Source organism: Sceloporus occidentalis, unplaced genomic scaffold (genome assembly GCF_023333645.1).
Source record: "Sceloporus occidentalis isolate IW3139 unplaced genomic scaffold, rSceOcc1.0.p SCAF_76, whole genome shotgun sequence".
Classification (NCBI taxonomy): domain Eukaryota; kingdom Metazoa; phylum Chordata; class Lepidosauria; order Squamata; family Phrynosomatidae; genus Sceloporus; species Sceloporus occidentalis.
The window spans coordinates 770,617-795,000 of record NW_028317056.1 but is presented as its reverse complement, the minus strand read 5'-3'; the positions used below and the strand labels follow the sequence as shown (position 1 = coordinate 795,000).

Below are 24,384 nucleotides of genomic sequence, written 5' to 3'. Positions count from 1 at the left end.
TCTGTATGAGGCTCCGTGTTGCGTGTCCCTTGTCCCGGCCCGCTGGCCCCAGTATCGCCGTCTCTCCCTCGCAGGCTCCCCGGCCCCTCTCCCTGTATCTCTCATAACGCTGATATGGATGGAGGGAGCGCTACTCCCAGCGCCCCGCAGAGCCTGCAATGCAGAGAGAGCAGGGAGAGGGGGGGAGAGCAGAGAGAGGGGGGGAGGGAGAAGAACCCGAGAGGTGGAAGAAACTGGGCAGAGACAGCAAAACGAGACGGCAGAGACAGCCGGGGAGGGCGTCACATACTGTGTGTACCTCTTTAAAAACAGAGAGGGGCTGACTGTGCGAACCCCGGCCGGGGCTGCCGTAACCCCCCCCCCCCCCCCCGGAGCTGTCCCACCGCGGCCGGTGCTGAAACACATAGACCCTCGCAGTGCCATTCCGCCATCCTACATGTAACCTGTAATGCCCTCGGGTCATCTACCTGCCCCGCTGGGACTCCCCTCACCGCACACCTGCTTTAACCCTTCACATTCCAGGCAGGTGGCCGGAGCCCTGTGAGGGTTAATGCTCTCCTATCCTGTGCTGTAAGAAGCGCTGCGTGACACCTCGCCCAGCACATAGTGGCCCCGGGCCCCCGGTTTAGGCATTTCCGACCTCTTCGGTGGTAAGAGGGAGAGGCGTGATCAGGTAACTGCCAGCAGTAATCAGGAGCAGGGTATAAAATACAAGCCTCTTTGGTGCTATTGTTGTAAGTAATAGGCGTCAGGGAAACGGGTTATTACCCCCTTTAATTAAATATTACTACCCCCCGGCGGGGCTGGCACCCCCTGCTCCCATCCCCACAGGGGACCACAATTTGTCTGAGTCCCATCTGGTGTCACATCCACCAGCCGTCTCTCCTCCTCTCCCTCCCCCCCATCCTCTCCCCTCCTAGAACAGCCATTGATTCAGTTGCCGGTGAAGGATCACCTTCTGCTGTCACAGCGTCTCTCGTACCCACCAGCACCGACATCGCCCCCAACCGGGGTCCGTACCGACGGCGTTCACCCCCCCCCAACACACCCCGGAGGAGGAAGAGGAGGGGGATTCGTCTTCTAGGTGGGAGAGAAGCTGCACCTTTTTCTGCGAGACACAAGGAGGTGTGCGTGAGCGACCATCGCAGTCTCCTGAGCGAGACAGCCGCCCGGATACACGGCAGCGACAGCCCGTCCCCTGCGCCCGGATACACGGCAGCGACAGCCCGTCCCCTGCGCCCGGATACACGGCAGCGACAGCCCGTCCTGCGGGGACCCGGAGCGCAGCATGCCGCCTCTCTTCCCTGTCTGCTGGATGCTGCTGGCCATCCTGGCTCCCGTGCGAGGTGAGGAACGCAACGGCATGCGCGGCGTCCTGCTGCAGTGCTACATGATCCCGCACACAGATAAACACGCAGAGCTGCACGGCGCATACATGTCATAACCGTGATGTATAGCATGACTGCATGTGGGACGGGGGATATTTTATGGCGTATGAAGCTGGGGAAGGTATTCTCCAGCGCAGAGGACATACGTGTATAGTCAGATCTCACTACATACATGCATGCATTCCCCATGACATACGTGTTTATGTGCATTTATGAAGCTATGCAGCCCCCCCCGTAGCTGCGGATGCACATGCGTGGAGTATGTACACCTCGATGCGTATGTATAAATGCACAGAGGAGGATGCGACCTGCGGCGTGTGCGAGCGAGGGTCTGCTGCTGCCTTTGTTTGCGGATAATGACATGTACACGCGTGTGGCTGCCAGTGGGTGCATGGTGTGTAAACAGGAAGCATTATTTTGCGATCTGCGTGTGAGCCTGGAGTACATGTATGTGTGTGAGTGAATATATAGCGGGGGGTCGCTGGGTGGTGGGGATGTTTTGTGGGCCTGTGGCAGTGATGGGGTTAATCACACTTGCCCCCCCCTGGCCTGAGTATGTCCGTGGCAGGGGTATCAGACAGGTGGGCCGTGTCGCTGTCACATGTGATAATGCAGATCCCCCCCCCCCCAGCTCCATGCTTACTCCACACGGCCTCTCCCATTCCCCGACTCCGTTTTCTCACCTCCCACTCAGGGCTTTATTCCCTTCTATTTTGCCCCCCCCATCCTTGGTTCCATTCCTCCCCCGTCGCCAGCCCACACACTCGCCCCTGCCCCCCAGACACAGGAGAGGGGTGAGGGAAGGCATTCGGGACACTCGGGCTGGCGGTACCCACGGCAGGTCGGATGATTGGGCCACGTCTATAACACTGGCCTAAAATGGACAATCAACAAACCTCAGAGGTCCCCTCGTCAAATAAAAAGGATCCCCGACACCGGTACTTGGAGTCTCTAATTCCTACTCTGTGAAACCTGGCCTGAGGGCCGAGGTTGTGGGAACTAATACCCCTGTCTTATTTTCTGCCCCCCCCCGCCAGGTCTGCCCCTGGTGGATGGAGAAGGCACAGAGACCCCTGACGTTCCGCACACCGCCTCTCATGGGCGTCCGGACCCTGTCTCTCTGGAGCAACTCGTACATCAAGCTGTCCTGAAAAAAGACTTTCTGCAGCAGGATGTCTTCTTCACAGGTGGGTGACGTTTGCCCCCGGATCGTGTGGATCTGCGCATGTCGCGGGTCACGGCTGGGGTGCCACAAGCAGCAAATACCCTGGCGTCAAAGCTGCCCAACCTTGGGCAGCTCAAAACCCAACCCTCCCCATCACCCTCCGGGCGCCTCTGATCCCCCCGAACTCAGTAAGACATTTACAGAAATATCCTGTCCTAGAAAGAAAAGGTTCCAGCTCTCCACTACACTGGGGGGGTTCTAGTACGCTACTATACCAGGGGGGTAGTTCTAGTACGCTACTATACCAGGGGGGTAGTTATAATACTCTGCTATACCAGGGGGGTAGTTCTAGTACTCTACTATACCAGGGGGGTGGTTCTAGTACTTTACTATACCAGGGGGGGTGGTTCTAGTACTTTACTATACCAGGGGGGTGGTTCTAGTACTTTACTATACCAGGGGGGTGGTTCTAGTACTTTACTATACCAGGGGGGTGGTTCTAGTACTTTACTATATCAGGGGGGTGGTTCTAGTACTTTACTATACCAGGGGGGTGGTTCTAGTACTTTACTATACCAGGGGGGTGGTTCTAGTACTTTACTATACCAGGGGGGTGGTTCTAGGACTTTACTATACCAGGGGGGTGGTTCTAGTACTCTACTATACCAGGGGGGTGGTTCTAGTACTTTACTATACCAGGGGGGTGGTTCTAGTACTTTACTATACTAGAATGATGGTTCAGGTACTCAACCATGCTGGGGGGGGGGTTCTATTGCTATACTAACTATTGTTATTGCATTTTTGTCCCATTTTGTGTGTTTCTTACTTTTAATAAAAATGGTTAACACACCCAAAAAAAAATCAATAACAATATTATATATATATATAATGTCTAACAGCAATCACACTCCTATCATGTCCAGGCAGCCAGCACATGTTAGAAGTGTGATTACAGGGTCCCTATACCATGCCACCCCTACACTCATACTCACACTCATATATTCATTTACAGATACTCATTCACCCTCCCCCACCCCCTTACCTGAACTGCCGACCTCTCACTCGCAGACTACTGCAGGGGCCCCGCTGTTTCCTCTCCAACTTCTCGGGCCACGCCCCCAGTGGAAGAAGGACCGGGGCAGAGTCACGTGATGTGCATTCACGTGACTCCGCTGGGTTCCTTCTTTTCCCTGCCGAGATGCTGCTCGCGCACTGTGCGACCGACGCGCAGGTAATCAGCCCGGCCCCCGCGGACGATTGTTTCCGGCCGTTTTTTATTATTTCGTTATTTTGCCGATAAAGCCCTTTTCGGCCGATATATTTCGTCACCGATATTTTGAGACCAACAGGAAACAATCTAGTCGTTTGGTGAAGTTTCCGCGAGTCCCCAGCATCCAGGCGGAGGTAAAGAGAGTTTTGCGTCTCCAGAACCTCCCAGCAGACATTAATCCAGAACCTCCTGTTCTTTGTAGAACCCGATCCAGAACAGATTGTCTCTAGCCTGTGTTTCCCCTTCAGACCCTAAGCCTGACTACTCCCAATCACCCCAGGCTTGGCAGAGCGGAGCTGCTCTCTCATAGTAATGGATCCAGAACAGGTGATCTAGAGCTTCGCTGCTGTCTCCAAAGTACTCGGCGGAGCCCTTATTGCTGCTCTCAGAACTTCATTGCTTTTTGTCTCATCGGGTCGGTGGAAGCGATATTTTACAGCAGCCATGATGTCGGCGGCCCAAATCATCCCCAACCGGCCCGTCTAGTCTGTAATGACTCAAACCTTAATCAGTCGTTGGTCTCCTCTTAGATTCAGGAGCCGTATGTCTATCCCATGCATGTTTAATCCCCTCACTGTATTACACTCTACCACCTCTGCTGGGAGGTTGTTCCACTTAGTAAAACTTTCTTATATCACGTCTAAAAGCATGTACTTGGCTTCCAATAATGGGTCACCAGGTAGCCCAATGGACTCTAAGTGACCTATTTTTGGCCCAAATGTACATTATTTTGAAGTAATGGCACACGTTTGCCACCATTGACCTCCTCCACACCGCCTGCATGCCTCCTCCGCCAAGAGGGCCAACCATTTTTATCCAATCACAGGCTGTGTTAAATCATAATGTCTTTTGATTGGAAAACAGACATGGGGCTCAGCCAATCACAGATGGAGCTTTGACCACCTATGCAGCTTTAGCTTCTCTATGGTAGCTCTTTGTGCTGGGAGTTAGCTCCGCCCAGCAGCTGCTTCTTGTAGGAGGTAGAAGCAGAGCAGAGGATGTAGCTGCTTGAGCACTGGTGGCCTGTGGCAAGCTATCTCAGATTACTGTCTGTGTGTCTATCATCTCTCTCTCTCTCTCGCAGGTACAACCTCTGTGCCAACGCGGGCTGCCCCAATCTCGCTGTCTGAGGAGGTGGCGACCGTTGGAGTCAGTGAGGCCTCGGGGGTCCTCACCACAGCAGTTGGTGGAGCCTTCTCCCTGCCTCCCCTTCTCAGCACCCTTACCCCACCATCTCCAGCCCCCACCGGGGGTCCTGGACCCTCCCCCGAGGGAGAGGAAGAGACCACAACCACGCTGATTACGACCACAACTGTAACGACAGTACACAGCCCAGGTAATGACTGTACCCGTATACTGACAGCGGGATCTGTACCGGTATACCGAGGGCGGGGATCTGTACCGGTATACTGACAGCCGGATCTGTCCCCGTATACTGACAGCGGGGATCTGTCCCCGTATACTGACAGCGGGGATCTGTCCCCGTATACTGACAGCAGCGACGCTCTGTGTTCTCTATGCAGTGTTTTGTAATAATAATATTTCGGAGTCGGAGGGGATCCTGGAGACCCCGGAATACGCCGGCGGGTCCTTTTTTGGCGGCCTGGACTGTACGTATAGCGTGTCCGTGTATCTTGGGTATGGAGTGGAGATACAGGTGAGAGAGGCGCTATTAATGGCTGCACATGCAGTATGGGCGGAGCTACGCTCCTCATGGACCAATCACTGTGCCTGTGACTTTAGGTGGAGAAGCTGAACCTGTCCAAGGAGGAAGCTCTGAGCGTGGAGGGGCTCGAGGAGGACCGGCGCTTCCTGCTTGCAAATGAAACACTGATGGCTGAGGGTCAGGTGATCCGCAGCCCCACCAATCACATTGCAGTACGTTTCCAGACCTACCGCACCACCAACCCTGGCTCCTTTAAACTGCGTTACCAAGGTAACTGCCCCACATATCATCCTGCACCCTTTATTACATACACCGAGTACACTGTTGCTAAGCGCCGGCTCTCCGTCCTGCAGCGTTCGTCTTGAGCTGCGTCTTTCCCCCCCGGCCTGAGAACGGGGAGGTAACGGTCACGGATCTGCACCCCGGGGGAGCCGCCAATTTCCGCTGTGCCCCCGGCTTCACCCTCAGAGGACAGGACTCCCTGGTGTGCCTGAACATCACCCGGCCACAGTGGAGTGGAAACCCGCCGGTGTGCGCAGGTGCGGTGGCCATCTCTACGGGGGGGTGGGGGGTGTTTATATATATATATATATATATATATATGGGGTATTTTGGTTTTGGGGGGTATTTGGTATTACTGGATAGAAGCATACTGCCCAGCCGCTCCCCACACCTCATGAAGAGACTTTAGAGCAGGCAGGTTGGTTCTGGATCCCACACAGCAGATTTCCTGGAGGAGAGCAGAAGGGGGCGGGGCCTATAGATTCAAAATGGCTGCACACAGCAAACAGAAAAAAGTTGAGTTGTAAGTTGAGGATATCTTCCAAAAATGAGCACTTTGGCAATGGTTCCCTTTAACCCTTTGTGTCCCGGTGGGTACAGTAACCCGCAGTTCTGCTCAGTCATCCAGAGGGTTTGGGGTTTATCTGGAATGACGTCTCTTTGTGTCGTTCTCTCAGCGTCCTGCGGAGGAATCATCCGAAACGCCACGGTGGGACGTATCGTGGCACCTGATGTTTCAGGTATCCATGGTAACAATCTCAGCTGCCATTGGCTGATTGAGGCCTCGGAGGGACAGCGGCTCCACCTGCACTTTGAGAGAGTGTCGCTAGATGAGGACAACGACAGGTGAGCGACCCCATCCTCGCGTCGGCCCCGGGATCGCCTCTCATCTCTCCATCTTAAGCCCTCTCCTCCCCTCTCTCTCTCTCTCTCTCTCTCTCCCTCCACACAGGTTGGTCGTGCGCTCGGGGAGCTCCCCTCTCTCCCCTCTGGCCTACGATTCGGATATAGATGATGCCCCAGAGAGAGGTCTCCTGAGCGATGCGCAGTCTCTTTATATAGAGCTCATCTCAGAGAACCCGACGGTCCCTTTACTGCTCAGTCTGCGCTACGAAGGTGATTAACCGGAGATGTCTGTCTTACCCCAGGAGTGTCTTCTCTCGCTCTCGCTCTCGCTCTCCAAGCTCTTATTACTATGTCTGTCTCGGCATTCTCTCTGTGGGCTTGTGGTGTTATCAGTCTGTCTCGTGCTTCCTCCTGATCTTGTTAGGGTAGAGCTGTCTCAGTGTTCCCCGTGAGGTTGTTGTCTGTCTCTTACTCAGGTTATTGGAGCTCTCTCAATCTGTCTCTCACACTTGGTATCGGAGTTCTGTCTGTCTCACACACTGGGTGTTGGATCTCTGTCTGTCTCGCACTCCGGGTGTTGGATCTCTGTCTGTCTCGCACTCTGGGTGTTGGATCTCTGTCTGTCTCGCACTCTGGGTGTTGGATCTCTGTCTGTCTCGCACTCTGGGTGTTGGATCTCTGTCTGTCTCGCACTCTGGGTGTTGGATCTCTGTCTGTCTCGCACTCCGGGTGTTGGATCTCTGTCTCGCACTCCGGGTGTTGGATCTCTGTCTGTCTCGCACACTGGGTGTTAGAGCTCTGTCTGTCTCGCGCTCTAGGTGTTGGATCTCTGTCTGTCTCTCTTGCAGTGTTCTCTGAATCCCGGTGCTATGAGCCGTTCCTGGCGCACGGGAATTTCAGCACCACGGACCCTCTCTTTGGCCCTGGGGCGCTGGTCTCGTTCTCCTGTAACGCGGGGTACATGCTGGAGCAGGGCCCCTCGGTGATCGAGTGCGTGGACCCTGCCGACCCCCACTGGAACGAGAGCGAGCCGGTGTGTAAAGGTACGAGACTCCCTGTCGGGGATGGCAGAGGCACCTGCGGGGTAAATCATCCCAACGGGGTAGAAGATTTACTAGAAGGGCTATTTTACCGCCAGGAAGCTGAGATCTGCCCCAAGAGGGGGCAAAACACTTTATTATTGCCCTGAATCAACAACAATCAGCAACAGGGGAGAGATAATTTAATGGGGAGGAATAATCCTGCAGGTCCCAAGAACAGGAAGTTAAGATGGCTGCTCCCATGGTACACACGTAAAGGGGGGGTTAATCCAGAATATATTATCATCTTGTAACTAGTGGAAATATTGGCATTAAATAAATTAATTTATACATAAAATAGAAATATAATCCAGAAAAGAAACCGGGAGGGGGGGGGCAGGTAAAAAAAACCCAACCAACCCCTCTGCTTTTCTCGCTTTCGGTGGTAATTATATTAAACCGATCCAGAGTTATTTTTTCCTCCCCTCCGACCTGTTGTCCTTTTCCTGTAATGCGCGCCCCACGCGTTTCGCAACTTAATTACGGGGCAGTAACTCTGAATACGGAGCACTGCGTGCGCCAGTTGCCATGGTAACTAATACGGCTCCCCCCGGTTAACTGCCCGCGGCCCAGCTGAAAATACACAGTTTAGCTGCATTGGAAATTATAACAAAAATACTCTGTGACATTTTTAAGATTTTCTTTTTTAATATATATATATTTTAAATATTTCCACAAATTTAGTTTTTCTCCAAAAAAAAAAAATGTTATTTCAGGAAAATACAATGAAAACAAAAAATTGTTAAATAGAAAAAAACTAACAATAATAAATGATAAATATTAGAAAGTAAATCTAAATATTTAGAGATTAATATTTAAAATTTGAACAAACTGTTTAATTTAAATCAAAGTGTTTGGAAATGGCCTGGGTAGGATTTACATTGTACGGCGCTACTGAATATGATGGTGCTATAGAAATCAATATAATATAATTCAATAATAATCACCCGTTCCTCTCCCCTCCGTCTCTCTGACAGCGCTGTGTGGGGGTGAGATCTCGGAGCCCGCCGGGATGATCCTGTCTCCTGATTGGCCGCAGAACTACGGCAAGGGCCAGGACTGCGTGTGGGGCATCCACGTCCAGGAGGATCGCCGGGTTCTCCTAGAGATAGAGATGTAAGAATCTATTCGCTTATCACTTACTGTATGGCAGCGATCAGGCCCCCGCGGACAGGGGTGCGCATGTTCACACCGCGTACCCGTCCGCCACGTTAAATACCGGGGCCAGTTCTGGGGCAAGTTGTGGGCAGATGGTGTCGTGTTTCCCTCTGGTCGGGGTAACTATGGCCTCTTTTAGTTAGATGCACACAGGTGTAATTGCCCCGTCCGGAGGGGTAGAAGTCACTCTTCACATCTTTTGCCCCGCAGTCTGAACATACGACGCAGCGACGCGCTGACCGTGTACGACGGAGACGACCTGACGGCGCGGGTTCTCGGTCAGTACATGGGGGTCCACCAGAGGTTCAACCTCTTCTCCTCGGCCAACGACGTGACGCTTCAGTTCCAGTCTGACCCCAACGACCCCGTATTCAGCCTGAGCCAAGGCTTCATCATCCACTTCAAAGGTACGGGCCCCTTGGAGCCCACGTTAGCCTTCCAGATGCTCTAGCGCTCTTCCACGCAATAACCCGTCTCTTGTGTTGCTAGAGGTCCCACGGAACGACACTTGCCCCGCGCTCCCCGAGGTGCCCTACGGCTGGAAGACGTCCTCGCACCCCGACCTGATCCGCGGCACCGTTGTGACCTATCAGTGTGAACCTGGCTATGACATCACTGGATCCGATATCCTCACCTGCCAGTGGGATCTGTCTTGGAGCAATGCCCCGCCCACCTGCGAGAAAAGTGAGCCACGCCTCCTCACCCTGGGAAGTTATTTCGTATAATTACCCATAATTCCCTAAACTCCCTGCTTTTTTTTGCCCCCAGTCCTGAACTGCGCAGACCCCGGGGAGATTGCGAACGGCGGCCGCCAGACATCAGATCCGCGCTTCCCCATTGGCTCGCGGGTCCAGTATTCGTGTAACGAGGGGTACACTCTGGAAGGGAGTAAGACCCTGACCTGCTACAACAGGGACACCGGGACCCCCAAATGGAGCGACCGCATCCCAAAGTGCGTCTGTGAGTATCAGCTCCATCATGCGCCTCCCGCGGCCCCCGAAACAGCCCCACAGTCAAGGCACCACGGTGAGATTACCTGCTGTGGGGTATCAGGGATCTATAGGGGGCCATGGTGAGATTACCTGGTGGGGGTATCAGGGATCTATAGGGGGCCGTGGTGAGATTACCTGCTGTGGGGTATCAGGGATCTATAGGGGGCCGCCGTGTTGGGTATAGGGTAATAAATGTGAAACTCCCAGTTTACGCCCCTATACCCGGTTGTTTGGTGCAGGACGGGGAAGACCCCTTATAGGAAAGATACGTTCCCGGATCACAGAACGTGGTACATTTTACTGGAAACACCGACCCTGCTTCCCCTCCCCCACCGTTACTGAATATACCGCGACGGATACAACGTATCAAAAACACCCGTAAATACGGCTTCTATAAAGAAAAAGAGATCGCTGTATAAATAAAAGATAATAAAAATAACGCAGCCTACCCGGTAATACTCACCGTGACCAGAGGGGGGCGACGTGCGGTGACAGGGCCCTCATTGTGCTGCGTAAGCGGGGGCCTTGGCTGAGGGCGAGGGCCGGGGCTCCAGCTGTCGCTACACTTACCTCTCCGCTCTCCCCGGGGGGATCCGACCCGAGTCCCGCGTTCCGGAGACCGACGGAGATCCCACCGCAGCGGAACCGCCTGCCCGGACCGCACAGATCCATACGTTGGAAATACTGTCAAAAAATGTTTATTGTAAAATTTAGCTGGTTTTGGGAGTTTTTTCCTTTTCCCGCGAATGACTCTATGAATGAGGTGTTATGAGACATGTTATTGCACGGGGCAGCCACCGGGTGTCACTGTTGCCCCGATTAATCGTGCCCCTTTTTTTTCAGTGAAGTATGAGCCGTGTCTGAACCCCGGGGTCCCTGAGAACGGCTACCAGACTCTGTACAAGCACCACTACCAGGCGGGCGAGGCGCTGCGCTTCTTCTGCTACGAGGGCTTTGAGCTGATAGGCGAGGTCACCATCACGTGTGTCCCCGGGCATCCGTCCCAGTGGACCAGCCAGCCGCCCCTCTGCAAGGGTGAGTCCCTGCCCCTGGGCTCATGCCTCCTACAGCCTCCCCGAACTGGGCTTGTGTCCCATGATGCCTCCTGGCCCTAGGCTTGTGCGTCAAGGAGGTTCACAGGCCTGGGCTGGTGGGTTCCTGCCCCTGGGATTGGGCCCCCTGGAGCCCCCTTGTTGGCGTTTCTCGAACCAGTACCTCCACGCAAGGCCCGAGCAATCAATCCCTTTCTCTGGGGGAAGCCATTAAATGGTGCACCCGCAGTACGATAATGCTGTCTGTTTTCTGCTTCCAGTTGCCTACGAGGAGCTTCTTGACGACAGAAAATTGGAAGGTCTGAATACGTAACGACGGATTATCTGTGGTGACATCATTATCACCAAGAAGATATCTCCATTACCACATCATCACACTGGAGTGAAAACATTTCATCATTTACTGTTGTACAAACACCACTTCCTGTGAGCTGTGATGTCATGTGTGCCATAAACACAATCACTTCCTGTCTACTGTTACAATTCCATGCCATCCCATTGGATACCTGAAAATGTCAAGAGGCTTTTAATTGGCTCTCCCTCTTATCCACTTTCCTTTCTGTTACAGTTACCCAGACAACAGATCCTTCCCACCAGATGGAGGGCGGGAACATTGCGCTGGCCATCTTCCTGCCAATCATCCTGGTCATCCTTCTGATTGGTGGGATTTACATCTATTACACAAAGTGAGTTGTCTCCCGCGAGACGCGCAGACGTGGCATTTACTGAAAAGGGGTAATTCTCGGGGTGGGAAAAGGCAGGTTCCGGGCTCTCATCCGTTACGATTCCCTGCGTTTGGATTGGCTGCTTCGTGATTGCGCCCCCTGCAGCTGGATTCTCTGTTACCCCAGGGCAGTCCTTACAGGTTTCAGCGAACTTCTTTACAGTGCGGGGCAGGTTCTTCCTGACATTGGGTAGATGCTTTTTTAGGGGTGTTGCTCCCGGTAACCGTGCTCTCTTTGCTGATTGGTTCCTCAGGTTTCAGGGGAAGTCCCTCTTTGGATTTTCATTCCCGGCTTCCCATTCATACAGCCCGATCACCGTGGAGTCCGACTTCAACAACCCGTTATATGAGGCTGGGGTAAGTGCCACCGGGGCAACTAGATTGGGGCATTTGATTTTTTTCTTGCTGTATATCTGCTGGGTTCCAGGGGGTTAATTAAGGCAGGGGCCAGGGCTCCTGTGGGTTCTGCCCTAGAAAGGTAACCCTGGCCTTGCCCAAGGGGAGACTGCAGCAGAGGTTGGGGTACAATGCATGCCCCAGGATAGGATTGCCTATCCAGGAGAGGGCGACAGCGGCCCGCGACCCGCGCTCACTAACGGCCCTTTTTCTGTCTTGCAGGACACGCGGGAGTACGAGGTGTCGATCTGAAGTGGGGGCAGTTTGTGGGTTTTGGGTGGGGGGTTGTGGGACAAATAAGGCATAAAAATTATTCACAGATCGAGGGTCTTTATTTCGAAGTCACGTCACCGCCGCACCACCCCGCGCCCCCTTCATCGCGTGACCCTCTCAGGCCGCAGCCGGTGACCTCTCACCTTTGTAAGCGTCATTTGTGCCAAAGTTTCACCGCCGCTCGGGAGACCACCGAGCGCCAACACCTTGCAGAGTATCGCTTCTTTCCACCCATTTCTTTTCCCATCCAGTGGTGTGCAGAGCATTCCTCCATGTGACCCCCCCACACACACAAAGTTTGTGACCGGCAGAGCACTGCGCCATTAACCCTCTCCTCCCCAGAAGCCTTGGCAGAATCACTCCCATCCCATCCAGCACCTCATTGGTTTGTGGTTTTTTTTAACCCTTTCCCTGCCCTGTCAGCAATCACCCAGCTGCGTGTCTTCATCACCTTATCCCTCGTCAGGAGACAAGACGGCCGTCACCCGACGCGTTTCATCCCCTCTCTGCGTCTATCCCGGCAACACTTCCAAACTGGCTTTATTTTCAGGCAATAAAGAGTGAGATTTGTATAAAGTCTTGTATTTGTGTGTAAATATACAGCTCTCCCCGCTCTAAACACTAGAGACACTATCCTCTATTAGACTGGGAGTCGCACCCCCCCATTACAAAAAACCCCCAAAAAGACATCAAAACAAATCATTTATTTGCCTCTTTTATATAAAACTGTTAAAAGCACAGCGCCCCCTAATGCAGGGGCAGCCCCGGGAAGTGGCTGATGGACAGAGGGCTGACCTCCTGCTTCCCGACAGGGGAGTGAATGACGGCGGGGCAGACCGGCTGCAGGACCTTCTCCGAGTCAACCTGCCCGGTGGCCAGTTTACCAAGGAGCTCGTCCACCTGCGGAGGGAGAGCGGAGAGCTGAGCGCCCCCTCGACGAAAACCAATCCCACCCCCAGCGCAATTATACAAAGCAGCCCTGAGCCGCGTCTGGATCTACCCCCCCCCCTTCGTCCCTCCATGCGCAGAGGTTACCCCGGTTCGGAGGACGAGGGAAAAACAAACCAAATGCGAAACCTCACATTCATGCGCATCATAAACGGATAATCTTACAGCCACCCAATTCTGCCCCTATGGAACCCAAATATTTTCAGCTTATGTTACAGGGCAAAAAACCACTATGTTGCAGGGGGGGGTCACAGGGGCAGGAATAATGTCTGAGTCCGGGGTTAATTCTAATCCAATCACAAGCAATCCCCAGATTTAACCCTTTGCAGTCCCCTCTTACCCTGCGAGCGTATTCTGGATCCTCCTGAGGCTGGAAGCGGCCGGATTTATTGCGGGATCGGGACGTACTGCGAAAACACGACGTCTTTAGCCATCACAACGCAGGGACCCCAGTGGGGCAACAACCCCTGGCCCCCGCGGGCCCCCCTCGAAGGGGCATGTGAGACCAGGTGCAGCGACTGGCAGTCACGCGCATGCACTCACCTCTTCACGTCAGAATTCCCCACTTGCCCATTAAGGGGGTTATTCTTATCTGAAAAAGATCAAAAACGTCTCAGTCTCTGTTTTTGCCCCCCGGGGTAGGCGGGTTATTTTACCCCCGGAGACCGGGTGAGATTTTTGTACCTTGAGAGTTCGACCTTTGCTGGCAACGCAGTTCCTTCTCCTGATTCCTGAAAGAGGAAATACGATCATTAATATACCCCGGGGGGGGGGGGGTAATAAAATAGAAAAGAACCCCCAGAGTTATGCCTGGTTTACTAATCTAGAACCGCGTTCCGTTACACAGGTCGTGATAATAGCCGAGATCCGAGGAACTCTGGGGGTATTATAACGCAATATGAATATGTGCGGGGCCGATATAAATAACCCCCCCCACCCCCCCCAGTGACCCGTTCATTAACTGTACAAAGAACGAGAGGTCGCCCTCTGAGAAGGGAAGAGCGGAGATTTCATCCACAGCTAAAGAAGGGATTCTGTACAGAGAGGGTAGTAAAAGTACGGAATCCACCGCCGAGGGGGGGCTATTAGATACACCAGATGCCTCTACAGGGGGTAAAAGTAGAACGTACAGGGGTCTGTGTGACTCTCTGTGACTCCTTTATTAGCTCAGCTAACGAGGGCTCAGACAGTAAAGAGCCGGGGGCCAACAGGGCCACCAGAAAACTGAAGGATTCAGGGGGCGTCTGACCTCTCCTCGCACTCCCCGCAGATCAGGTTGTCCTGGAGGTCCGGTGGGGTGGGCGAGGATGAGGGGATCAGGTGGAGGGGCACATAGGAGCCCCCGTGGGTCACGTAGACGCGGCCGCAGCGAAGAGTCAGCGGAACCCATCGAGCCGTAGTCAGCCGCAGGCCGTGGACGACGCACCAGCCGGGACGCTCTGCAAACGACAAAAAAACATGGAAGCGGCACGTGTTTGGTGGGCTGTTACCTGGTGGGACCCCCTGAGTACCTGCGCAGCCCGAGCGTCCCGCCACACAGCAGCAACGGACGGGCAGCCGGCAGTCAGTGGCTCTTACCCCCTATCAGGGCAAATCGGTGGGGCCCCCATGCGTGCACAGCTCAGGCCCAGACCGGTGGAGGAGTCCGGGCCCCACCCCACCCCCATGCGGACTCACACCGGCCCACCGGAAATCTAACACTTCACCCTCTGGGCTTATGATTCAGAGCATTAGAGACAGTGACGGGGGGCACAGGCGCGCACGCACAGGGGTCCCGCTCTCTTTATAGCAGAAGTGGCTGCGTTCGGCCATATTGATTACAGAGCTGATCTCTCGCTTTTGCTGGTCCCTAAAAATAGCTCACTGCACACACAGCATCACCGACGACATCACGCTCCGTTACCATGGCAACCCTTGTGCGCTCTCCCATCGTAACGTCACCGAGGGGAGGGGGGTACACAGTACGCTCGCAAAGATGGGGTGTGAACGCTGCAACCCAATTGGCTGCACTCCAAGCTGCAGACCCCATTACATTTTTAAATGCTGGAGGGTGGGCTCCCCCCAAAAAAAATCCCCCCCCCCCCCCCCAGTCTGGGGCTTTGGGACACTTGTCACGTGTTACTGCTCAGTATATGTAAAGTGCTGCCTCCTGTGGGGGTTTATACCCAAACTTACCCCCTGCTGTGAGACTGATACGCACCCCTCAAAAAACGAGTAATATGTTAACCCCAGTCCGGGGCGGCCAGCAGTTAGATCAGCGGGGCAGATCGGACGTGGGGCGGGGGGCACGGATCTATCCGGAAGCATTTACCTGTCGGCTCCTTCGCAGATTCGTCCGGCTCTTCGGGGGACGGAGCGACCGGAGACGCCTATCAAAAAACATCAAAACACCTGAGACCAGAACAGCCTATCGTACCCCGTACGGGTGGGAGGGGGGTCAGACATGGTGCGGGGGGAGGGGGATGCGAATGTTCTCCCCCCAGAACGCGTTATCTGGGGAAGTTGGTACAGAGCCCGACTCACCGGATCAGCAGGTAGCGTCTGTTTGATGTGATCCCGCAGCCGCTGGATGAGATCCGTGTTCTGCGCAGGAACAGGGGCCAAAAATATTGATACAGAGAATAGAGCGTTAGCCCCGAGCCACGCGCATGCTGAAAGTATAAGTGGAAATAACCCGGGATTTCCCCCATCCCGCACCTTTCCTCTCCCACCTAGTCCCAGCCTCTTGCAGTGCTGCTGGAGCTGGGCCCTCTTCAGGAGATGTAGGGAGGAAGGGGTTAAGTCCCGCTCAGAGGGAGGAGCCTCCTTTTCGAGCCGTTTGGGCATGTCTGCAGAGCGTCACCAGCCCCTGCGGAGACAGCAGAGCATCGCAGCCGGGGTTAATACGAGCCTCGCGCTAGGGGCAAAAAAATGGTTTTAGGGTCAAACAGGAGAAATCTGCAGACCGAAACCATTAAAAATCAGTGAAAAATTCTATTAATTGACCCCAAATCACTAATTACACCACAGGAGGTCAAATCCCAGCCCCAGTTACCCCTCAAACTGCCCCCTTACCCCAGAAACAGAGCCAAACGCAGTCTACTCTCTGGAAGGGGAGAGGGGGAGTCTGGGAGTTTTTATAACATTAGCTAATTAACAGCAGCCAATCACTGAAAGCCGCATAATTAGCTCATTTAACCCCTTTATTAGCAGACTGACCATTCATGTGTAATGAGACAAAGTAAACATGTCCCCTAGTCTTATATACCCCATAATGCAAAGTGTGTACCTTATATACCCCGGTGTGTTATTATATACCCCGGTGTGTTATTATATACCCCATAATGCAAAGTGTGTACCTTATATACCCCGGTGTGTTATTATATACCCCATAATGCAAAGTGTGTACCTTATATACCCCGGTGTGTTATTATATACCCCATAATGCAAAGTGTGTACCTTATATACCCCGGTGTGTTATTATATACCCCATAATGCAAAGTGTGTACCTTATATACCCCGGTGTGTTATTATATACCCCGGTGTGTTATTATATACCCCATAATGCAAAGTGTGTACCTTATATACCCCGGTGTGTTATTATATACCCCGGTGTGTTATTATATACCCCAGTGTGTTATTATATACCCCATAATGCAAAGTGTGTACCTTATATACCCCGGTGTGTTATTATATGCCCCGGTGTGTTATTATATACCCCAGTGTGTTATTATATACCCCAGAATGCAAAGTGTGTACCTAATATACCCCAATGTGTTGTTATATACCCCGGTATATTATCATATGCCCCATATCGTATATTATTATATAAATAAAGATGATGACATAATTCAAAGTCCCTGCTGACTGGATTTTTACACTGATGATGTCATAGCCCTTAGCACACTATCCCACCAGTGACATCAATGCAGGCGACAGCTTCATCAAAATACCCCAGATCCCCAGGAGAGGCAGCGACTCCCTGCCGGGGTAAATATGTTTAATATATGGAATTATCAGGCAAAGTTCCAATAGATTGTCAGCTCTCTGGCTCAGAGCATTCCTTTTTATACAATATTTGGGGAAATAATGTGTTAATGGTGCGATGCTCTGCGGGGTTATTATATTATATAACAGTTCCCAGAGTAACCGTCTGCCCCGACGCTGGGTCCACAGTCTGAGGATAGCACAGCTCAGCCCTGCAGCCTGGCCCCGACGGGGTTAACGGAAGCTGCTTACAGTTCCTGCCATGAATATGTATATCGGTGAGGGGGGGGCATCGTCTGTCACGCCTCCCTCACGCCCCCTCACACCCCCTCACACCCCCCCAGCGCTGACAGCAGCTCCGTCCCCTCTGCAGAGCATAAAGAGGCGGCCGCCGCAGGAGAAGGAGGCAGAGCATCGCATGCGAAAGGCTGCAGCACCCAGGTAAGGACACTACCCCACGGCACAGGTACCCCGGGGTGCCAGCGACAGTGCCACCCCACCACGCACACACTACTACTACTACCACCACCACACCATGACACGTATACACGGCACGGGTATGGAGCAGACAGTGCCACCCCACCATGCACACACTACTACTACCACCACACCATGACATGAATACACGGCACAGGTACCCCGGGGCGCCAGCGACAGTGCCACCCCACCACGCACACACTACTACTACAGCATGATACAAAGCACAGATAGTGACAGTGCTCCTCCACCATGCATGCACTACTATACCAAGACACATATATACAGCTCAGGTACAGAGCAGACAGCGGCAGTGCCACCCCACCACGCACACACTACTACTACTACTACCACCACCACACCATGACACGTATACACGGCACGGGTACGGAGCAGACAGTGCCACCCCACCATGCACACACTACTACTACCACCACACCATGACATGAATACACGGCACAGGTACCCCGGGGCGCCAGCGACAGTGCCACCCCACCACGCACACACTACTACTACAGCATGATACAAAGCACAGATAGTGACAGTGCTCCCCCACCATGCATGCACTACTATACCAAGACACATATATACAGCTCAGGTACAGAGCAGACAGCGGCAGTGCTGCCCCACCACGCACACACTACTACTCCCCCACGGCACGTATACACAGAGCAGGCACGGCAGCGTCCGGCTCCGTAGGGGTAGGGTGGGCTCCGGGACACTCGTGGGATTTCTGGCCACCCCTGCAGTGCTGCGATTCACAGCGCGACTCATTCAGTGGCCTCCACGACAACTTTCCGGGGCCACAGGTAGCCCCTTCCGAGCAGCCTCTCTACCGTTAGCCCCGGCTCCGCTCTCCCCGGAGGTCAGGTGACCCCCCCCCCAACGTTCATGCATCATGTAGGATGTTCTAAAAATACCGTTATGTGGGGATTTATATCCATGCGCGGCATTCCTCCATGCTGGGGAAGTGGCCCCCGGGGGCCGTTAGTGTGGGGTGCGCATGTATTTCTCTGTATATCTGAAAACCCGTTTGTTGTTTATTTGCCCCAACAGGCTGAGGACGGCGAGACTCGGCCCCCGTGGCCCCGGCTTCCATATCTGCCGTTTCTCGCTCCCCACCCCCACCCCCCGCGGCTCTCTATGCCCCTGCAGCTCCCCGCCATGAATTTCCGCAGCCACCGGCTCCTCCGCCGTTCCTCTGCGGCCGTGTCCAAGCCCCCCGTGGAGGTGAGCGGCGGCACGGGGGTCTCCGGCCCGGGGAGCATCGCTCAGATCAGCCCCTGCCTCTACCTCTCCAGCGGGAACGCCGCCGGCAGCCGCCACATGGTGTACGCCCGCAACGTCACGTGCATCGTCAACGCCACGCTGGAGATTCCCAACTCCAACTGGCCGGACGTGGACTACGTGAAGGTGCCGGTGCCGGACCTGCCGCACGCGCCGCTCGCGCTCTACTTCGACTCGGTCGCCGACCGGATCCACCAGAACGGGAAGCGGAACGGCCGGACGCTGGTGCACTGCGTGGCCGGCGTCAGCCGCTCGGCCACTCTCTGCATCGCCTACCTGATGAAATACCACCGGCTGTCCCTGCTCGACGCCCACCAGTGGGTGAAGACCCGGCGGCCCGTGGTCCGGCCCAACGGCGGCTTCTGGCAGCAGCTCATCCAGTACGAGAAGAAGCTCTTCGGCAAGAACACGGCGAGGCTGGTGCCGTCGCCGCTCGGCCTCGTGCCGGACATTTACGAACGAGAGACTCGCAGCCTCATCCCGGTGTGGGGGTTTAGATAAAAAAAAAAAAAAACGATCTGCTCTCCACGGGACTGTGGGGGGAAACACGAGACAACCGGAGCCATCATTACCACCCCGATAACACCCGACTCTAGAGACGCTTTCCGGAACTCCGCGCCGCCAACGAGAGACTGTAAATGGTGAAAAAACGGCGAACGGGGGAGATTTCCGCCACGGCTCGGGTTTGTAGGATCACGGCGCGTGTTTGAAGGATGAGGAATAAATGCCGGGGAGAAATAAAGGGGACGGCGCAGAATCAATGTTTCTAAATAAAAACGATTTATGAGAAAACGGTAACATTTATTTACAAATCGACATTAAAAAGGACGGATACAAAAAAAGTGCATTTCGTACAAAACACAGAAAGAGGGGGCGGGGCGTGTGGAGAGGGCGGGTTAAACATAGGGGGCGGGCTCAGTCGCTGTCCCCGTCGTCGCTGATGATGCCCTGCAGGCAGGACCAGTCCATGGGCCTCTTCTTGCGCGGCGGGGCCCCCTCCTCATCGGAGTCGGAGGCCAGGTCCTTCCGGTACCTGGTGGGCGACGGGTCGCGGGTCGGGGACGGCTGGTAGGGGTTCCAAGTGGAACGTCGCCGAGGGCGACCTGCAAAGAAACAAGTAATGAGTTAACGGACACGCGGAAGGAGTAGTACTGGTGCAATTGCCATGGTAACCAACCGTATCGACCTCCCGACTCATTCATCAATCCCACGCTGACACTGGGGGTCCCCCCCATTTACTCCGGCTCCTGCGTGCAGGGGAATTATTAAGCCACTTGGGGCAACTAGGGCAGATGGCGGGGCATTCTGCCCCCGACGCCTGTTTGGAGAGTAATTATTCGGGTGCCTTTTCGTATACCCCCTCCCTGCACGTTAAACTGACAGCGATCGCTTTACATCGGGTGATGTCATCAAACTACCACCAGCCTGCGCTTTGCGACGACGTAAAGCCTCTGCTGGGGAGGAATAATCCTTGCTCCTCCCACAGGATGCACATAAAGGGGCGGGGATTATAAACATATACATTGATTATTTCTATCTGTAAAGCTGGGGCAGTTTAATGGACAGAGCCGGAACACGGAGGATTCGGGGAAAGATCTGCATCGTTTGGGGAGAAATTAAAAAAAACATTTAAATACAGGAAGGAGGAGAAAAGTTACAACGAGAGACCGGAATCTAACACTAGAGAGTCAGAGACTGAGATGGAATGGAAGGAAGTTTTAGTTTACGGAGAGGAAGGTAGATAAGTGGAACAGCGTCCCAGCAGAGGTGGTAGAGGGTAATACAGTGAGGGTAATTAAACATGCATGGGATAGACATACGGCTCCTGAATCTAAGATTAAGGTTTGAGAGATGGGTGACTAGCCGGGGGCCGAATGGGGCCGATCTGCCGGCGGGGTCCGGGTCACGTACCCGCTGTGGTAATGATGTTACTCGTATCCAACTCCGCCAGCTCCGCCGCCTCCTCCCTCTTGAGCCGCACGACCCGGCACTTCTCCAGAGTCGGCTTCCCTGAAGAGGAGGAAAGGAATATCGTGATGCCGGTTTTGTCCTCACCCCCCCCCCCCCCCGCTGCTCCTCCATCGGGGGGGGGGGGCTGGGGTGTTAGGTGGGTTGGCTCGGCGGTCCCGGGTCGCTCACCCTCCAGCCCCGTCCACTCATCCTCACCTTTGACCCCCAGCTCCTCCAATTCATTCTTCAGAAGCTGCACCATGGCCTTGACGGAGCGGCAGCCCAGCAGCAGCTTCTTGTAGTTCCTGCGCGCTCCGCACGTGTGGATGTAACGCTTCAAGCGGACCACCGACGGATGCTCCTCCTTCGAAGAGCCCTGTGGGGGAGGAATAGAGTGTGAGCTCTGCGGCTCCTCCCGCTGTGCGTGAACCCCGGCCCCTCCCCCACACACATTGTCCTGCTTCTTGCTGCTGTGGCCCTTATCCTCGGACGAGTCGCTCTCTCCAGCCTTCTTCGTCTTCTCAGCAGTCTCATCTTCTTGCTCGCTCTCTTCTTTATCCCCGTCTGTCTTTTTCCCCTTTGCCTCCTTCGTGCCGCTCTCTCCATCGCTCTCGCTGTCCGACGTCTCCTCGCGAGGTCTTTTCTCCACCTCTTCGCTCTCGCCGTCCGTTTCTTGCGCTCTTTTCTTTTCTTGACCCCGAGATCTTCCATGATTGGCTTTCTCTTTGTCTATGGAATTCTTTTTTGTGACTCCTGCCTTCCGCTTACCGTCCGTCTCTTTACTCGGAGCGCTCTTTTTCTTTAGCGGCTTGTCATCGTCACTCTCACTGTCTGTCTCTTTATTCGGAGCGCTCTTTTTCTTTAGCGGCTTGTCATCCTCACTCTCACTGTCTGTCTCTTTATTCGGAGCGCTCTTTTTCTTTAGCGGCTTGTCATCGTCACTCTCACTGTCTGTCTCTTTATTCGGAGCGCTCTTTTTCTTTAGCGGCTTGTCATCCTCACGCTCACTGTCTGTCTCTTTATTAGGAGCGCTCTTTTTCTTTAGCGGCTTGTCATCGTCACTCTCACTGTCTGTCTCTTTATTCGGAGCGCTCTTTTTCTTTAGCGGCTTGTCATCGTCACTCTCACTGTCTGTCTCTTTATTCGGAGCGCTCTTTTTCTTTAGCGGCTTGTCATCCTCACGCTCACTGTCCGTCTCTTTATTTGGAGCGCTCTTTTTCTTTGGCAGCTTATTGTTCTCACTGACTGTCTCCTTTTTCCATGCACTTTTCTTCTTTAGCAACTTTTCATCCTCACTCTCGCTGTCTGTCTCTCGAGTGCTCTTTTTCTTTACTGGCTTGTCATCGTCACTCTCACCGTCTGTCTCTTTATTCGGAGCTCTCTTTTTCTTTAGCGGCTTGTCATCGTCACTCTCACTGTCCGTCTCTTTTTTCCGTGCACTCTTTTTCTTTACTGGCTTCTCATCCTCACTTTCACCGTCTGTCTCTTTTTTTGGTGCGCCCTTTCGCGGCGTCTCATCGTCGCTGACTGTCTCTTTTCTTTTTTTCCCCTTTTGCGTCTTGGGTATTCTTTTGCCAGCTGGCTTGCTTGGCGTCTCTTTGCATCTCGCCGCAGCACTCTCGTTCTTGCTCTTTTTCTCCAGGGGCAGCGCGCTTCTCCCTCTCTTTATCTTGCGGCTGTCCTGAGACCCTCTCCCCTTCTCTTGTTTCTGATTGGTCGCCTCCAGGTCGCTCTCGCTGTCTGTAACAGCTTTGGTCTTCACGGTGGTTTCTGGAGAGCTTCCCGACAGTCTCTTGATGTCTCTTGAAGGTTCTATCCCAGAATCCTCCTCTTCTGATCTGCCGCCTGAAACACACAAAACATATGCTTAAAGATTAACCCCAAAGCCCCCGGAATTACCCCCCACAGAGTCAGGAGGCAGTTTGAGAGCCGGTACTACACGCCCGACCGCAAGGCTCACACGCAGCCCTCCCTCACCCTGCTTGCTCTTTTTGTCGGGGGGCTCCTTCCTGGCGCCGGGGTCCACGTCGCTATCACTGCGCTCTCGTTTCCGGACCTTCCGAACGAGCGGCTCATCGTCACTGGAGTCCTCCTGCCGACAGAGAGATTTATCAGCAACAACTACAGAGCCGACCCACAACGCCAGCGCCGCTGGGAATCATTGCCCTGACCCCAGCCGACCCACACGTCCAGAAATAAGTGTTGGGGACCTCCGAGGTCTCTTGTTCAGATCATTCGATTCTCACGTCTCAAATTTACATTACAGAAGCAGAACACACAAAATATTTATTCCTCATATCGGATTAAAAACACGCTTTTCTTTTTTACCCCAGTTGTAGTTTTTGCCCCATAATATAAAGTTTTCAGACAGCTGCATTTCAGCCGTTTGTATGATTCTCGCTCTGTTATCTGATCCCCGATCTACTAAACACAGCGACCCCTTATCATACTGCCTGTGGGGAACAATAGAATGGCTCAGTCTTAATCACCTAGTTGGACTCTCTCACTAATAAAAGTCTATGGAGGAACGGACTTCATTAGCATCGCCATAAAGCATCAGCTCCGTGTGGTGTTTGAGCCGGGAAAGTCACCGAAAATATCACATGACTGACAGCGACGGCGGCTCCAGGTCTGCAGATAAAGGGAGTTTATTGGGCAAAATGAGATGATTTCAAGTTTTATTATTCAGCAGGGTCGGGGTTAACACCATATAGCAGTCCCGGGGATCTCAGACAATGTTTTGCTCTGAGGTTTTGAAAAATCATACAGGGGGCCACGCGAGGTAGAAAAGTTACTTTAAAGCAGCTCTCTGCATACACAGATTCCATTAACGTTCCCAGTAAGTCCGGTTAATAACTGGTTTAAATGGCAGCATTAGCGTCGTATTTATTCCGCCCCATCTCCTGACTGTGAAAGGGATCCTGCTAATCCCCTGCATTATCTACGCCATGTACCTGCGGCGGGTGACATGCGGCGGGTGACAGCCCCCACGTACCTGCGGCGGGTGACAGGCCCCACGTACCTGCGGCGGGTGACAGCCCCCACGTACCTGCGGCGGCTGACAGCCCCCACGTACCTGCATCTTCAGCAGCTCTTCCTCCACAATGCGCTTGAGGGTCCGACGCTCCTGGGGGGGCAGCACTCGCTTCCCGCAGTGAGCCAAGTACGCAGAGCGCACCACGGAGTGAGTGAGGGCACTGCAGGGGCACAAGAAAGGGTTAATGAAAAGAGGGCCCCCATTACACCAGCGCTGTACACACCGGCATGCCTGAGGTACCCATACATCCATACATCCATATATTTACACACAACTCTAATTTAACGTAGGGCTCTGATGTCACTATTCGCTCGTGACGTCATGTCTTCCATCACCTATAGGGCCCCACCTGAGGTCTGTGGCCCCCTGCAGCAGCCTCCTAGCGAAACTCCGCATCTCCCCATCTCCCGCCATGTTTAAACTGCACC

The 24,384-nt window shown here is 53.8% G+C and overlaps 3 protein-coding genes across 3 annotated transcripts; 2 read left to right on the top strand and 1 right to left on the bottom strand.

Moving 5' to 3' along the window:
- Positions 1–448: 448 nt before the first annotated feature.
- LOC149285654 (seizure protein 6 homolog) lies at positions 449–12,270 on the top strand. The gene is made up of 19 exons (XM_089495133.1): positions 449–540; positions 921–1,339; positions 2,426–2,575; positions 4,908–5,159; positions 5,347–5,480; positions 5,567–5,759; positions 5,843–6,028; positions 6,449–6,617; positions 6,724–6,887; positions 7,466–7,660; positions 8,674–8,812; positions 9,065–9,261; positions 9,344–9,538; positions 9,623–9,814; positions 10,690–10,881; positions 11,159–11,197; positions 11,467–11,584; positions 11,877–11,979; positions 12,241–12,270. The coding sequence occupies exons 1-19, from the start codon at positions 449–451 to the stop codon at positions 12,268–12,270; spliced, it is 3,159 nt and encodes a 1,052-aa protein (XP_089351259.1).
- A 768-nt stretch (positions 12,271–13,038) lies between these two features.
- On the bottom strand, positions 13,039–16,065 carry LOC149285653 (uncharacterized). The gene is made up of 8 exons (XM_089495132.1): positions 15,937–16,065; positions 15,763–15,822; positions 15,551–15,608; positions 14,489–14,678; positions 13,924–13,970; positions 13,783–13,831; positions 13,580–13,646; positions 13,039–13,191 (listed from the first exon to the last, which is right to left on the bottom strand). Exons 1-8 carry the CDS (start codon positions 16,063–16,065, stop codon positions 13,039–13,041), a joined length of 753 nt encoding a protein of 250 aa, XP_089351258.1.
- A 2,781-nt stretch (positions 16,066–18,846) lies between these two features.
- On the top strand, positions 18,847–19,470 carry LOC149285652 (dual specificity protein phosphatase 14-like). Its single transcript, XM_089495028.1, has one exon. The coding sequence runs from the start codon at positions 18,847–18,849 to the stop codon at positions 19,468–19,470; it is 624 nt and encodes a 207-aa protein (XP_089351154.1).
- The last annotated feature ends 4,914 nt before the right edge of the window (positions 19,471–24,384 follow it).